Consider the following 17,253-nt stretch of genomic DNA (forward strand, 5'->3'; position numbering starts at 1 on the left):
AGGGACACCACTTGCTACTGGTCTCCAGCTGGACATTGAGCCATTGACCACAACTCTGCGTGCTGCCATCCAGCCAGTTTGCTTTCCACCGAGTGGTCCACCTATCAAATTGATGACACTCCAATTTAGAGACAAGAATGTCATGTGGGACAGTGTCGAACGCTTTGCACAAGTCCAGGTAGATGACATCAACTGCTCCACCCCTGTCCATCACTTTTGTAGCCACATCACAGAAGGCCAGCAAACTGGTCAGGCAGGATTTCCCCTTAGTGAAGCCAACCACCTTGTTGTTTTTCATGTGCCTCAGCATGCCTTTCAGGAGAATTTGCTCCAAGATTTTGCCAGGCCTTGCCTCCAGACCATTTTGCTGTCAATATGCTGGCCACTGTTTCTCTTACACGTAGTAATCCAATCAAGCAAGCAGAAATAAACCCTCATACATCACGCTGCACAATGTTCTACAAGGCTTGGAAGCCACGAGCTTTTAAGCAGATTAAATGAAACAGAGAACCACATCTCAGCCCTTAAATCCAAAACTAAGGTGTGAGTTTGCAATTCAGCCCATGTCTGTTACTGAGCCTATTGCTATTATCTTAAAATAAGTGTCTGTTGTGGTTTAAGTCCAGCCAGTAACTTATAATCGCACAGCTGCCCACTCACTGCCCCTCCTTTTTCCCCCCTGCTCCCAGATGGATGGAGAGGAGAATCGAAAGAATGTAACTCCCATGGGTTGAGATAAGAACAGTCCAGTAACTAAGGTATGACACAAACTACTACTGCTGCTACCAATCATAATGATGAGGGAAATAGCAAGGGGAGAGAATATAAAATTAAAAAAGGGGGAAAGGAAAAGAAAACAGTAAACACAAGAGATGCACAATGCAATTGTTCACCACCTGCTGACAAATACCTATCCTGACAGCCACAGCCATCTGGGCCTTCCACGCAATTCCCCCCCTGTTTATATACTGGGCATGATGTGGTTTGGTATGGAATACCTCTTTGGCTAATTTTGGTCGGGTGTCCTGCCTCTGCTCCCTCCTAGCTTCTTGTGCCCCTCCTCACTCCCAGAGAATGAGACTGAAAAGTCCTTGATTGGAGTAAGCACTACTTAGCAACGACTAAAACATCAGTGTGTTATCAGCATTGTTCTCAGACTAAAGTCAAAACCGCAGCACTGCACCAGCTACTAAGAAGGAGAAAAATGACTGCTACAGCTGGACCCAGGACAGAGTCTGTATTTCTTTATGTCAACAGCTCAGTACATCATGCCCTCTGCCTCAGACAGGAGGAGTCCAAAATTAAGGGGAAAACACAGACATACTTTCTGAACAGCTAATGTGGAAAAAAAACTATGAGAAATGTGCTGCTCAGAAATTTTAAATGTCTGAATAAGTCTTATAGAAATGGGTTACTAGGCAGAGGACAGGTGAAATAGTGTAGGAAGCGTGCAAATTACCATTCTATGGATCTGTGCTGTATCTCATTGACCTTTTATATGGCCTGCATGGCACCTTGGAGATTCACAATTACATGTGCACATGTATACGTAGGTGTGGCCATACACAAACACACACAAATAGTAAATGGTTCCAGTACAGACCAACAATGAGACAATTAAAAGTTTAAAAAATTACTTCATTATAACGTGTAGGGTTGGACTGGGAGTGGCAGCATGTAGGGATTTATCTCAGAAACTGAATATAAAAGCCAATAGTAATATTTCTCTGAAATTCAGACCATGATCATTCTCTGACTAAATTTTGGAGGAAATTTGACATTGGTTTTGAGTAAGAGGAGATTCAGGTATCGTGTCTGTGACTTCTGGAGAGAAACAAGAATTCCTGATAACATGGGCCAAAATCTCCTTATGAACTGGAGAACTTCAGTGTTTTTCACAGTTTTCAATACAGAAAACCACAGATTTCTTAATACAAATTTTCCAGAGAATTTCAAAATCATTACAACTATCACTGCATCATTGAGAAATCCAATCAAGATGAAGCCTTCAAATATGTTATGCCTCCATCCAGAAACATTCTAAATTAAAACAATATGTGGCAAATAAATACAATATTAAGAATAAAGCAAAAAAAATAGTATTTAAATAAAAAAAATCACACAGAAACAAAAATTATCTGCTAAGCAGTATGATGCTTTCAAATTACTTCAGATGCCTGCCTTAAGAATGTGTAAGTAACTTAATAATATAAACTATTTCTAACTACTCCTGAATAGAGCATTTCTAGGGCTCCAAAATCTAGGGCTTCTTCCACTCTAACATAGGACTGCTATAAATTTTAGCTAATTGATAACTTTTTAATTGTACATGGTAGCAATAAAAGGTATTTAATTAGTAATTTGATAAAAGCTTGCACCACAAATCAAAATACAAATTAATATCTAATTAATCCCCAGGGAGGTGCTTGTCCTCTGGCATTACAACCCCTGCAAACTTCAACCTCCTCCCTCAGGCAAAAGGCTGCATAACTGGACAGGTCTCAGATGATGTCCTGAAGGTCACCATACACAGCCTGTGACAGTGGATGTGCCTTTTCTTTAGTGCTCTGTATCCGCTCGAACTGTTTTACAGCAATGTGAAAGGGTGAAAAGTTTACACTAGCTGGTTATGCAATAAATGTCACTGGTATTACCACTGACTTTAGACTCCCAGCAGTAAGCAGTTAAGAGGTGATAAAGCAGGATTAATTCCTGAAGAAAATTTATTATTAATTTGTCAGTGTAGTATACAGTACAAGCTCTCTATCTTCATTCTTCCTCAAACAAGAAATTATTTTGCACCAATCTATTTAGCCTGTATGTGTAGCACTTTACAGGAGTGTGAATATCACTGCACACACACCTTTAAGCCTATTCTCACACACTCACCTTAGAAGTCATCCAAGATCATTGCTGTTTATGGCTTTTCATGTAAAATATTATAACTTCAATGATCATAGAATCATAGAATATTTAGGGCTGGAAAGGACCTCAAGATCATCTAGTTCCAACCCCCCTGCCATGGGCAGGGACACCAAAAGTGAGTGCGATGATACAGAGGACAGTGCAACAATAATAGAATAGTGCAAAACAGAGTAACTGAGCAGTGAAACTATTCTTTGAAACACCCTGATGAAATTGTGTCTAACAGACAGTAGAATTACCCAAGTGAGCCACTGTTGACTAAGGCAGAGCAGTAGTTATAACACTAGATAAAGCAGCTTTGGAGACAACATGAGCTCTGAACCCTCCACCTGCTGTAGAAGCAAGTACACAATCAACACTTAAAACTCTCACTGCCCACCCAAGCCATGAGGTTCAGTTCTACTCAGCAAAGCAATGGCTGATTTGCCAAGCCTGCATTTTCTTCACTTCCTCTTTTTGGGTAGGAACACATGTAAGACAACTAAACACCTATGACAGCAAATACCGACTTTGAGGAAATAGTTACAGGTATTGCCTGTAAAATAATGAAATACGTGGTAATGTACTACAAAATAATTTGTCAGATATAACTGGTTTGCCAAAGTAAGCCCTAAGGCTGCTCTAATTCAGGATTTTCAGTTTGCCTGCACATACCACCACAACTGCAAGTATTTCACACACAGAAATTTACAGCAAAACCAAACTAAACCCAAACCATCAGAATTGCCTGTTTGCCCAAAAAGCAAAAACAGAGCACCAACATGACTATTTTGACTTGGGTCCTATTATACAACAGATATTGCCTCCTACTAGATTGACTGATACTTGAAAAGATGTATTACTAGATCATACAGAGAAATAAACTATTTCTTTAAATTACCCCTGAGACCCTTATCTGTAATGAAGAGTCGGCAACTCAGTGACAGCTTGGATGATGAGGAAAAGACTGATGGTATGCTGACTATATAGAAGGGTAAGCATGTAACAATGTACATAAAATTACATAAATGATGAATCATATTCTTCGTATCAGGTGTTATGGATGGCATTTATCTTTTTCTACCATGAGCTACAGAGGGGGGAAATTGTGATTTTTCATACAGTTGTATAAGCATTTAGTGTGATGGAGTCTGGATTATCATCTCAGTACTTCGGTATGAAAATTAATAATAGTTAAAATATTTGTGCCTGTGTTAAAACAGAACATTACAGAGTCAAGAGTATTCTATAAGAAGGAATTCTCATCGACATTGCTAAAGTTCAGAATTTTGAAATGCACAGCTAAGTATTACTAAGGTATCCGGTTTGTACTGATAAAGAAAAGAGTATCATAGAATCATAGAATCATAGAATAGTTAGGATTGGAAAGGACCTCAAGATCATCTAGTTCCAACCCCCCTGCCATGGGCAGGGACACCTCACACTAAACTGTATCACCCAAGGCTTCATCCAACCTGGTCTTGAACACCGCCAGGGATGGAGCATTCACTACCTCCCTGGGCAACCCATTCTAGTACCTCACCACCCTAACAGTAAAGAATTTCTTCCTTATATCCAGTCTAACCCCCTGCTGTTTAAGTTTCAACCCATTACCCCTTGTCCTATCACTACAGTCCCTAATGAATAGTCCCTCCCCAGCATCCCTGTAGACCCCCTTCAGATACTGGAAGGCTGCTATGAGGTCTCCGCGCAGCCTTCTCTTCTCCAGGAAGAACAGCCCCAACTTTCTCAGCCTATCTTCATATGGGAGGTGCTCCAGTCCCCTGATCATCCTCGTGGCCCTCCTCTGGACTTGTTCTAACAGTTCCATGTCCTTTCTATGTTGAGGACACCAGAACTGCACACAGTACTACAAGTGAGGTCTCACGAGAGCAGAGTAGACGGGCAGGATCACCTCCTTTGACCTGCTGGTCACGCTCCTTTTGATGCAGCCCAGGATACGGTTGGCTTTCTGGGCTGTGAGTGCACACTGAAGCCGGCTCATGTTCATTTTCTCATTGACTAACACCCGTAAGTCCTTCTCTGCAGGACTACAATGAATTTCCTTTTTGCCCTACCTGTAGCTGTGCCTGGGATTGCTCTGACCCAGGTGTAGGACCCTGCACTTGTCATGGTTAAACTTCATGAGGTTGGCATCAGCCCACCTCACAAGTGAGTCAAGGTCCCTCTGAATGGCATTCCTTCCCTCCAGCGTATCAACCAAACCACACAGCTTGGTGTCATTGGCAAACTTGCTGAGGGCACACTCAATTCCATTGTCCATGTCAGTGACAAGAGTGGTCCCAACACTGATCCCTGAGGGACACCACTCGTTACTGGTCTCCAGCCAGACATTGAACAGTTGACCACAACTCTTTGAGTGCAACCATCCAGCCAGTTCTTTATCCACACAGTGGTCCACCTATCAAATTGATGACACTCCAATTTAGAGACAAGGATGTCATGTGGGACAGTGTCAAATGCTTTGCACAAGTCCAGGTAGATGACATCAACTGCTCCACCCCTGTCCATCACTTGTAGCCCCGTCATAGAAGGCCACCAAATTGGTCAGGCAGGATTTCCCCCTAGTAAAGCCATGCTGGCTGTCACCAAGCACCTTGTTGTTTTTCATGTGCCTTAGCATGCCTTCTAAGACAATATGCTTCCAGATTTTGCCAGGCACAGAGGTGAGACTGACTGGTCTGTAATTCCCAGGGTCATCCATTTTCCCCTTCTTGAAAATGGGGGTTATATTTCCCTTTTTCAGTCATCAGGAACTTCACCTGTCTGCCATGATTTTTCAAATATGATGGCCAGTGGCTTTGCAGTTTTCAAGAGAAGTACTTAAGGGGTTTGGATCAAAAAGTCACTTTTATTTTTCTAAAGCACCTCTGTCTCACTTTATGATGCATTAAAAACTGATCTGTGCATAATAAATGTATTACAATTATTATTTTGGTCTATCTTGTCATTGTAGGTTCTAAAAGAGTTGCTAATGCCAAGACAGTATTTGAATCTCTAGTGTGCAACAGCAGCTCACTTACTGCTGCACAGATTAATGCGGCCAGCCATTACGTTAAATAATAAAAAGTGGTATTTAAATAAGAGCTGGCTGAAATACAACGGAAGCTGGCTGAAATACAGTGGAATGTCTAGGTTAAGGTTAAAGACATACCATTCTTTATTCCACAGAATTAGTAGTTTGAAGGTTAGGCAAAACAGTTTCGGTGACTAGGGGAAATTAAGAAGTCTTATTCTTTATAAGTTTATTTTACAAATAGCAAAAAAGGTTGCTAAATAGATGAGATGTCTTAATCAATTGTCATAGATATTACAACTATTTATTTGTACTCATCTCTAATACATCTTCCATCTGTTCTATACCTTGTGTATAAAACACTTTTAATACTCATTCATCCCACATGGATCTTTCAAAGTGTAAGCTTTCAAATGTTCTTTGTCTCCTTATTTCTTTGCTTTCCTGACTAAAATGAGATTTTAAATTTTGGTTGAAAGGGCCAATGGAAGCTATTTTAATTCTCAAATACTGTTACTGTATTGATTGCTGTTTAACAGAAAGCATTCAGTAGTTTTGTATGTTTGTTCTCTTTACCTAACAGGTAAAAGGTTAATAAATGTCCAAATCCCACATTGCCTTACACCATTTTTGTAAGACGTATAAATGTCCACCCACAAGTGACAGAGAATAGGAACCCAGACTGTACACTTAAGTTTAGTCTTTTCAAAAGCTTTCTGCACAGAAGGTTTCTGATTTCTATGGTTAAAAACCCTGTGTGAACTAACACCAAAGGAACTTTTCCAGCCATTACACTATGCAAACTTCTACATTGCTTTTGTTATAGGATTTTCTTCAGTATGAACATACTATCTATCCATTATGCAGTAACAAATTGAAATTTATTATAATCTTATTCTACAGTTGCAAAATCAAAATGTCTGAATTCTTAGAAACAATTTCAGAAGAAAGGAGCTAAAAGTGGCTGTTTTCTCACCTCTACAATTGGCAGTGGAAAACTTATTCCTGCTAATAAAACCAACAAAACCTTAGATCATTGAAGAGGCAGAAGTGCTTCATCAAATCTGTTTTCTGTCATGTGAACCTGGCAGTGTAGTGCAATCTGCCTATGGAGTTTCACCACTCAGAAATGCCAAGGCCACCCTTATGTCAGTAGTGCCCAAAACATCACTGTACTGTGGCACCAAAATAACACCGGAACAAGCATCACCAAGGGCAGCTTCCACCACCCACATCTCACAGTTCAGAAAGACAGCTACCTACACCTACTCTTTAAAAACACAATGTGGAGGGTTCACTGTTGCCTCTTAACACAAGAGCAGAAGAAGTAAGGGAGTCAGTTGTGCCTTACCACACAAAATTTTTATATGATGAGTTGGGCCCCACAAAGTGAGCAGTGAATATGGAAGAGATGTATATAATTGCATAAAATTAGAGCACTCTCACCACCCGAATCTAAAAAGGTTGTAAAAGCCACTAGATTTTGTTTATTAGTCTGGGAGGTAAATCTGGAGAACTAGCTTGAGGAAAAAAAGTAGAGGAATGTGAATTAGATGGAAAAGAAGTGCCATGCTGCTCCAGCTGGGTGTGTCATTTCTGAACAAACCTGGAAGTGAAACTACAGCATCTGAAGATGTCCACTGCTCAAAAGAGAAGCTACCTCACAGTTCAAGTGCCCCCAGACAGGCAGACATTTTGAGGTCTGGTAGGCTGATCTGGGGATTGAAATTCTACCTATGGTGTCCTGTAGCTCCCACATCCTGTTGAGGATCTGGACCAAAGTATCCAAGACTGAGATGTCAGAAGGAAAACAACTTATGAAATCTCCAGAATTCGGGACTGCATATTCCTTTGTACGGCTTTTAGCACAATGAATTTAATCATGTCTGGAGCTCTGAAGTACAGGATGGTGAACATGAGACAACACAGCTGGCTTTCTGCAGCCTCTAAGAAAACTGACTTCTGACTTCTTTTTAATTACATATGCTTTTCATTTTTAAATATATTGATGGATATGTTGTCTCGTTGTTGTTAATTCAAGGTGGCACAGTTTTGCCCTTCCTTTTTCCAGCACAATTAACAAGGATTGCCTAATGAATATTAGTGGATGGCCATGATTTAGGAGCATTTAATCTATACAGAATTTCCACTCTGTCACTTTCTGTTAATTACAAGGGTACATAGTCACAAAACCAAGAGAATATAGTGGTGAAAACCACTATAATAGTTGCTTTGTAGTCAGTAAATTTCTGAGCAGTACTAAAATAAACAGAATAGTAATCATTTTACTGTACTAATGGTTGCAGGTATAAGGTATCAGCCTTTGGGTATGTCAGTAATAGCCCTAAATTGAAACAATGCTAAATATTCAAGGCAAATTAACAGTCGCTGCTACTGAACTAAGTCAACACAGAAGTATCATGAAAGTTTTTGAGATAATAGAAGCAGATAAAACATAGGGCAGGAGGTTTGGAACTAGATGGTCTTAAGGTCCTTTCCAACCCTACCTATTCTACAACTCTGTGATTCTATGATAATTTAAACCCAGGCTTTTAAAAAAAAAAAAATGGTACAAGGACAGTGATGATGCTCATGCTCCAAAAGTACTTAAAACAATGCAACCATCTTGGATACATTAGCATGCAAGATCCAGACACTCATAGCTCTATATTCATTCACACACGTTTGTACAAGTTGGCCGACTGTGAAATGTCTGTTGAATAAAACTCCAATCTCCCTGTAAGCATGAAACACTGCTTAAAGATGTCGTGGTGAGAGAAGAGCTATGCTATAGATTGAGTTATCTTTACTGAGTCTGTGGATTCGACATTAAGAAACCCTGACAAAGAACTGTACAGGAGTTCCAAGCAACTACAGACATGGATCTTTTGCACATTCCATTTTTTTTCTGCATGCATGCAGGTAATTTATGTTTTCCTTAAGCAACACATAAATCATAGATTATAACAGTGACAGTTCTTGCACTGTTAATACAGCAACCAATTAGAGAAGTACCCAAAAATACTGTTTAAAACTTTTCCTTTGGACTGCAAATACCACCATTAAACACAATGAGGCAACACTTGAGATCAGTATAGATCTTTAAATATCACACACAAGCTATTCAAGTTTCTTAACACAACAAAATTGGCAATAAAATAATGTCAAACTATGTGTTGTTGGTAAAAATAGCTCATTTTCCAAATGCAGTTCTCTGTAAATGCAGAAAAACTGCAACTGTCTTGTATATACCATAAGGTATTTATCTAAAATGGTGCTGTCAGTGAAACAGATGTCACAGCACAATATCCCTGTGCCACCCACATTCTGTTCTCCCAGTTGCCAAACAGAACTGTTTTGAGTTATTTACTGAGTGATCAGATTCAAGTAATTCTGCAGTGAACTCCATGCTACATTGAAGAAAAAAAGTATTGAAAACTGAAATGTAATTTCACATGATGTGTTACCACGATCTAATATAGTCAACATGTCTTCACCAGTAAAAACTTTGAAAAAAAGACTGAAACCTTGGCAGAAGGTCAAAAAAATCTTATTTTTAAGAATATTGTACATCAGTTTTATCCATTGTTGTCTTCCTGTCCATTAAACTAAATCTCAAGCTTCCGTTTTTAAACATCTTCACTCAACTGAGGAAGATGTAGAAATAACATCAGTTTGCTCCCCAGTCCTAAAAAATCTTCTGTTCTTTTCAGGATAACAGCATAAAACCTAAAAATCATGCCACAGAGTAAATTAGGCTTGAAGGACTTTTGGAGGTATCTGGTGGTAAGGATCACATTACGTACTAAAGGGCCCATTTGGGGCAGCCCACAGGGTTCAGTGTCACTTGTCAGGGACCCATCTTGGTCTGCATATGCCATATGCCACCCTATATCATGGGACTTTGCCATCTGGTTTTTATTCTGTCCTTTCACGCTGTCTTGCTTTTTCACCTTTCCTCCTTTTTTTCATCCTTGCCTCAGACATCTATGGAATTTATGGGTTATCAGGCTTCCTTAAGGGTGAGAAGTGGCATGAGGCTATCCACAGTTCAAACAATGCACCCCATGAACATTAAATGCAGAAACTTTGTAGTCTGTTCTCATCTCTCTCACAAAATTGTTGCCACAATTCAGGTCATCAGGTTTTCTCAACCTTTGAGAAACCACACTGCATTTGTTTGAAAGCTTCTGAAGGCAAATAAAAAGCACAATTAAAATCACATTGAGTACTCTGTCTGCATTCACATTTTTAAAAGTAACTGACATGCCAAAGAAAGTGAGATCAGAAAAAAAAGTAGATAAATTTGAATATTCACAGTTTTCTAGTACCAAAAAAAGTGCTTTAATTTTATAAACAGGGAAGAGAGAAAGGAATCTACAACACATCTAGAGATACATACGTATTCTAGCAACCCAACTAATACATCTAGAGCAAGTGACAGGCAAATAATTTTGTATCAAAGACCTTTTTCTCATGGGAAATACTGTCCTTAAGAATGTAAAACTTTCGTCAACATTTCAAGATTACTAATTATAAAAGTACTGAAATTAACATTAAAATACATTTTAGTATCTCAAGAGGTTTTTCATCTGATAAGATTTTTTACTCGTTGATACTTGTTTGCTAATAAGCCACCTAACCCTTTAACTATCCAGCTTTATGATTCCTTATTTAGACCTCTCAACTTTGTTGAGCTGCTTTCAGATTACAACACAAAGTCTTAAAGATAAATACAGCAGGCACATTTTTTAGCAGAACACTTGCCAGTTTGGCAACAACAGAATCAACATATAAGCAGGAGAATCGTTGGTTGGAGGAAAGAAGAGAATTTTGTATATACTTCTGTAATAAAGTTCTTTCAACAAAATAGAGAGCAAAAGAGAGAGAGAACAAGAGAACGAGAGAAGCAAAGAAAGTTATTAGAACTTTCAACTCCAATTCATCAATTTCAGAGACCTGCCTTTAGCACTGACGTAGTGCAGAAAAAAAAAGTGAAAAAATTTTCATTAGAAATAAATAAGATCACAAATTCTGAATTTGAATTAGATATATGATTGTATACAATCTTATTTTGCATTGACATAGCACACTTGTGATGACTGGAAGCAATCTAGGCTAACAGTTAATACTATAAAAATGAAACAACATTTGCCACTATAGCCAAGCGTATTACTTCCACAATACTTAAAATCCTTACTGGGTAGCAAATAAGCATCCATGTGCATTGCAATCTGTACTAGGCACTAGTACTTGGACTAGGCACTAGATCCCAGACTACAGTAACATTTTATCCTTTGCTATAGGCAAAAACTTTCAGGCTAAATTCTTGGGCATTTCTATCAGACCTAGGATTGAATGTCACAACGTTTTTTTTTTAAATACAAAAAGCAACAAATAAATTATCTAATAACAATAAATTCAATGAATTTATTAATGATATTGATGAATACCTAAATTCAGTGAGATTCTTTCCAAAGAACATGATCTGTGACATCCTTGCTACCACGAAATAAGGTCACCCTGCTAAATGCTGTTGAATAGAACAGCAAAGTTGTTAAATTTTATGAGTTATGAGTTATAATTTCAAAGTGTTAGATGAATATTCAAAAAAGATGTCTTTACATTATGTTTTATGAGAGAAATACATTGTCTGATACTTTCAGAACCTACTGCCCCAGTAAGCAGAAAGTGCATATTAGCTAAGTTCCAGCAAAATCAGAGCACCTGTTTCATCCCCCTCTCCACATCAGTTTTACAAATACATTATTTTACTATTTTAATTAACTTTAAGTTAATTCAGGAAAAATATCTTGATGAAACATATGATGCAAAGCCTGTGGGTTTTTTGCCGTTGTAGTCACTGTTTTTCCAGCCCTTTTATTTTATTTTTTCATCTCCATCTGAACTCTGTGAGCCTATAATATGACTAAGCTCTAAGAAAAATAAATATATCAAACACTGAGTGCTCCTAAAAGTATCTTTTTAAAAATCAAGTACATCTAAAGTACTTTAAGCATTTATTCTGTTCAATATGACTTGCAAATGATTTATTTCTCTATCCAGTAGAGAATAACAGAATGCTTACCATGGTTTATAGCTACTCTACTCCACCCTATAGTTTGGACAACCCAAACAGTTTCTTTTCACATGGAGTATTGTTTAAGACAATTATATTAAGTTACAGATTCAGACCTCCTTCATATCCAGTTTATGGGCAGATGAAGGTATATAAACAGTTCCTTTATACACCATAGTCTCTATCATTACACACATTCAGCACAAATTGTTAAGGTCCTTACAGTGCACTGTGAAATTATTTAGAATTATTTAAAACCCAACATTCTTTAGAAACCAACTAATGTAGCTAAAGAAGCCTTTCATTAATTACAGTAAATACTTTGTTGGTTTTGATGTTCTTTCAATTTTCTTTAAAAAAAATCAACAATTGCGCATTTTGAGAAAAATTAAGTACACTGATTTTGGAAAAGGAACAGAACAAAAAGGAAAATATAAAATTACAAGTAAATATATAGGTGCTAAAATTGGTTAGACAACTCAAAAACCTGAGAATTTTCTGGGTTGAATTTTGGTGGACATTTTGGAGGATGTTTTGGCTTGTTCTAAAAATGAAAGCACCTACCCATACTGCTAAAATATCACTCTTTCTCTTCAAAATTAGGAATATAGGCAGAATAACCAGTTTTCTGTGAGTCACAGGCCAGTACCCCTCTCCATTTCTCTATCCTTCTGTATATATGCCTGCACAGATCTATAGGTGGATTGAGTCTTCTGAACTATTCATACAGGGCTGTTAAAAAAACAAAGTAGTGAACAGTTCCCTGATACTCTGAATAACTGGTGCGTAATAAAACCTTAGCTGATGAATAACCCAAATCCCATATAAACCCAGACATTTCCATTTCAGTATTAAGTTTCCAGTTAACATACTGCTATATACATCAGCACATACGGGTTCACCTTTGTAAGTCACCCGCTTTAAGAAAATAGATGTTTAAAAGATAGTAATAATTGCTGAAGGCCCACTGAGCCCTCTGTGCATAATTTCCCTTCCTTACTTATATTAGGCCAAAAATCAGTTTGCTAATCCCTCTGCCTAAACAGAGGACCTCCGCCTTTTTCTCTCATTGTCACTGCTTTTCCAGGCAGTTTTTCATGTAATTGCCATTAACTATAATTGGAAGTAAACACTATATATCAGTGTCAGTAGATAAAACACATGTATAAAACACCTTAGTATACTGATTCATTTTTTTTGAGGAAGAAAGTGCATTACAGATCTTTAAAAAGCCAAATTTTGTCACAAAATCCTCTCCAAATGTTGTTACTGCTTAATTCAAAAGCATAGGGAAAAATAGTAGCTATATCGCAGACCTCATCAATATGACAGTAAAGGTTTATGTTTTTTTCCTGGCATTTTTTCTTGATTTCTGTGTGATTAGGATCGTTCTGGAGTTAAAAGGTATTGATTTACTAGAAGGCTGCCTCATGTTTTACATTTTCAATCCTATTGAACGGATTACACATAAAGACCTTTTTAGAAAAACGTGGAACTGTTGAATATTGCTTATTCTGCTATATTGGGATCTGCATGATACAGAAGGACTCAGCACTTATAAGGACATTATTACATACATACTAATTAAAAACTGACCAACCTTTCCTTCAGCATCTGCTGCTGTTACCTTCTCAACCTTGTTCCTGTTTAAAAACTTCTTCACCCATTCTTCCACTTGAACGTTGAACTTCATGAAAGTCACATAGCAAAAATATGCTGTCAGAAGTGTTAAGCTTTCCCACCACATGATCAAGTTATCCAGAAAAAAGATGATTAGCAAGATCAAGTCAATGATGTAAAAGGACACATCTCGAAACAGTGGCCACCAAGTAAGGTTCAGTATCTCTCTAGAAAATAAAGCACACATTCCAATAACAAACAGAATATTGAACACAGCAGATCCCACTATTGTGCCAATGCCAACATTGCTGTGGGATATAAACACTCCTATTAAAGAAGTGAACAGTTCTGGAGCTGACCCACCAGCAGCCATGAAGGTTGCCCCTGCCACATCATCAGATATAGTCAGTTTTTCTGTGATGACAGTCAAGGAAGGAACAAAGAACTCATCGCAGACTATGGCTAAGGCTATAAACATGTAAATCATTCCAATTACATGGAGAATCACTGCTCCGTTCCTTCTCTCCTCAAGAGAGAAAAGGTCTTTGGGGTACTCTCCCTTGGCATGATCATCTGTTGCATTGTCATGTTCAGCTTCATATTTCATAGCAGTGGATGGGTCTGGACTGCCGTTTTCATTCTGTTCTGTGAAATCCAACAGAGTTCTTTGGTGCCCATGCACTAGCTTTTGGCTACCTAGGCTGCTGGCCAATGCCATGCTCTGTGGTTCCATCTTGAAAAAGGCACTAATTGAAAGAGAGAAAGTGCTCATGGCCACTACACTAACAAGAAGACCTATAATTCGTATCGGTCTCAGTTTTTTCCTAACATTCTGGTGCCGTCTGCAACCGAACAGTGGTTCCTCCAAACACCACTCCTCCAAGACACCAGCAACACCAGCAACAGTTTTCTTTTGAAGAGACATTTTGTGTTCTGTGCAAGATACTGAGTCAGATGGATTGTTCCCTCATGCTTTTCTCCAGCTTTGAAGTTAGAAGTGCTTTAAGAGTTTTCTCAGAATCAAGTACTTCTGCTCTTCATAGGAAGCAATTTCTTCATTCGTCTTAAAAGGACAAACAGATATTATTAATATTAGTGAAATAGCACGTGATTCAAAGTGTCTGAAACACATTTTACAGGCTGGGTTAAATTTAGACTTTAAAGCAGAATATTAGCAACTGTAACAAAAACCCCTGTCACATCCCATCAGACACAACAACACGATGGTTGTTTCAGCAGTAACCCTGCAAATAACAGTCTATCGATAGATCACTTTATGCCTCTCATATGCCTCTGAGCCACTGTTCTCTCCAAAAAATCTTAGTGGAAGGTAAAAGTGATCCCCAAATGTTGCATAAAAATGAAGAAGCTACTATGTTCATGGATACACCAAAGACTATTACCTTCTGTAATTACTTTTTATCATGATCATGTAATGTCCAAATCTCAAATGCAGGGGCAATAATGGATGAAAAGCAATCAAAGTGCTAACATGTATCTCATCACACTTTAGGCAGCTGAGGAGGTATTAATTGAAATGTTATGCATGCACTGAACAAGACTATTGATACATAGGAAAAACACTATGCCAACTATGCCGTTGGAATAGGATTGAAATGAAGATCTAATACATCGGCTTATTTAATTTCTCTGCAAAATCGACTGAAGTTTACACACAGAGAACTGAGTTTGCTTCTGGTCAGACCTAGGATACTAGCTTGAACTAGCTAAGACCTCTGGTTTTGGTTTATGTCACACATTCTATTAAAAACATAGGAAGTTATAAAGAATACTGTGTGGTAAATATCTTTAAAAAGCACTGCTCTTACAGATTCTTAAGAAAATAGTTTAAATTTACACAAGAGTTGATCCTGAAACAAGTGAAATGGTGCAAAATTAATCTATGTGAGGAGAACTTTTCACGTATGCCAGAGCAGAGCATATTAAACCAACAGAACTTTAAAACTTGGAAAAAACCTCACTATATAATATGAGGTGCTTTGGTTACTGATTTTGAAGAATATATGTGATGTAGAAATGCACTGTAAGTTACATTTTCTGTGGCAGGAAATAGAAAATATTTTCGAAATAAAACTAGGAGTCCTTGCTACTGGAGTCAAAAAATACTTTGTTACACCACTTAGAGTAATTTGTTGTACTGGCTGAACACTGAATAATCAATCTATTTATCAGTAGTATATTGTATTTCTACTATCAAATACAGTTACAAATACACCCTGTAGTTATTTACATTAAAGTTATTAAGTTATGTGCAGTCCCTCCTGATTTTTACAAACAGCTTCTGTACTAAGAAGATGTCACAGATTTACACGCCATCTGCAAGACACAGCACCACCGCAGATATTTTATTTTCCATATCAGATTTACTGCCCACCGGACTGTCTTAAAAACATTAAGCAGGAAAGGCACCGACACGGCGCTACTGCTGCTCTGCGCGACTTACGGCGGATGCGCCAATCACCCCCTCGCCGTTATGAATCACCTGAATGAGAACGGTGAAAAGCACCCGGGATGTCCTCTGCCTAGAAACTCTCAGCGCAGCTCCCAGTCAGACCGCTCCCAGCACCCATCCCGTCTCCCCTCCCTGCCCGTCTGCCCTCCCGCCGCGCATCCATCCCCGAGCGGCCCGCAGCGCCCTGCATCCCTCGCCCCGCAACCACATCCTGCCCGTTCCCCCGCGAAGATGCCGCAGAGCCTCAGCTAACTCAGCCCAAGTTTGCACCGCGCCGCGCCCCGCTGCACAAACTTTTTTCCCCTCTGCGAAAGGGGAGTGAGTCCAACCCCGACGAGTCACGCAGCTCCAACCGCGGAAAGCCGCGGAAGGACTGTCCTGCCGGCTCGGAGCACAGGGCACCCCTCAGCAGCCGGGTACCACCCATGGAGGCGGGCAGAGGGGGAGGGGAGACCCCGCACCGTCTCAGCCCAGACCCCACCCGTGCAGCCCGGCTGCGCTCACCCGGAGGCGCGCTGCGCTGCGCGCCGACCCGCGAGCGCTCGACAGGGGCACGTGAACTGGCACCCGCAGCCACGGCCCGTTTGCGGCGGGTGGCGGCTGAGAGGTCCGCCCTGTCCCGCCCCGCGCAGGAGGGGCAGGCGGCGGCCCGCCCCTGCCCGGCGCCAGGGTGCCAGCCGCGCGGCAGCACCCGAACCCTTCCTCCACCCGGTCTTCTGTCCATCCGCGTCCGCACGAGCTGCTTGGTTAGTGGTGGAACGGGGGTGACAAGGATTTATTGTGGTTTGGGGTTTTTTTTGTTGTCGATTTTGGTTTCCTTTCCCCTTTAGCTTGTATTAGCTGATTAACCAGGGTGAAATTCTACAAAGACAATCAGTATCAAGGAGTGGGGTAGTTTTAAAAAGGAGAGTTCTTCTGATCAAAATACCCTTGATTCCAAGTGTTTTCTGAAGTAAAATCGATAAATGAAAGAAAAGGACATCACATTTCGAGTTTAATTGTAAGGTAACATGTCTGCCATAAAGTTAATGTACTCATGAAATCAAAATTATCATTCATTTACTGATTAGCAGATATGTCTCCAAACTGCATCTTGAAGTTGTCACAGAGAACAATAAAGATGCATGGAAGACCTTAGAG

General features: G+C 39.4%; 1 protein-coding gene across 1 annotated transcript in view; it reads right to left on the reverse strand.

The window, feature by feature from the left end:
- SLC24A2 (solute carrier family 24 member 2) overlaps window positions 1-16,658 on the reverse strand; it is a 115,375-nt gene extending 98,717 nt beyond the window's left edge. Inside the window, exons 1-2 of the mRNA XM_034072843.1 lie at window positions 16,618-16,658; window positions 13,621-14,703 (exon numbers count right to left, since the gene is read on the reverse strand). Coding sequence (XP_033928734.1) covers window positions 13,621-14,565 — 945 coding nt within the window. The 5' untranslated portion in view covers window positions 14,566-14,703; window positions 16,618-16,658. The remainder of the gene's footprint in view (window positions 1-13,620; window positions 14,704-16,617) is intronic.
- Between the last annotated feature and the right edge of the window lie 595 nt (window positions 16,659-17,253).

This window comes from Melopsittacus undulatus, chromosome Z (assembly GCF_012275295.1).
Source record: "Melopsittacus undulatus isolate bMelUnd1 chromosome Z, bMelUnd1.mat.Z, whole genome shotgun sequence".
Lineage (NCBI taxonomy): Eukaryota > Metazoa > Chordata > Aves > Psittaciformes > Psittaculidae > Melopsittacus > Melopsittacus undulatus.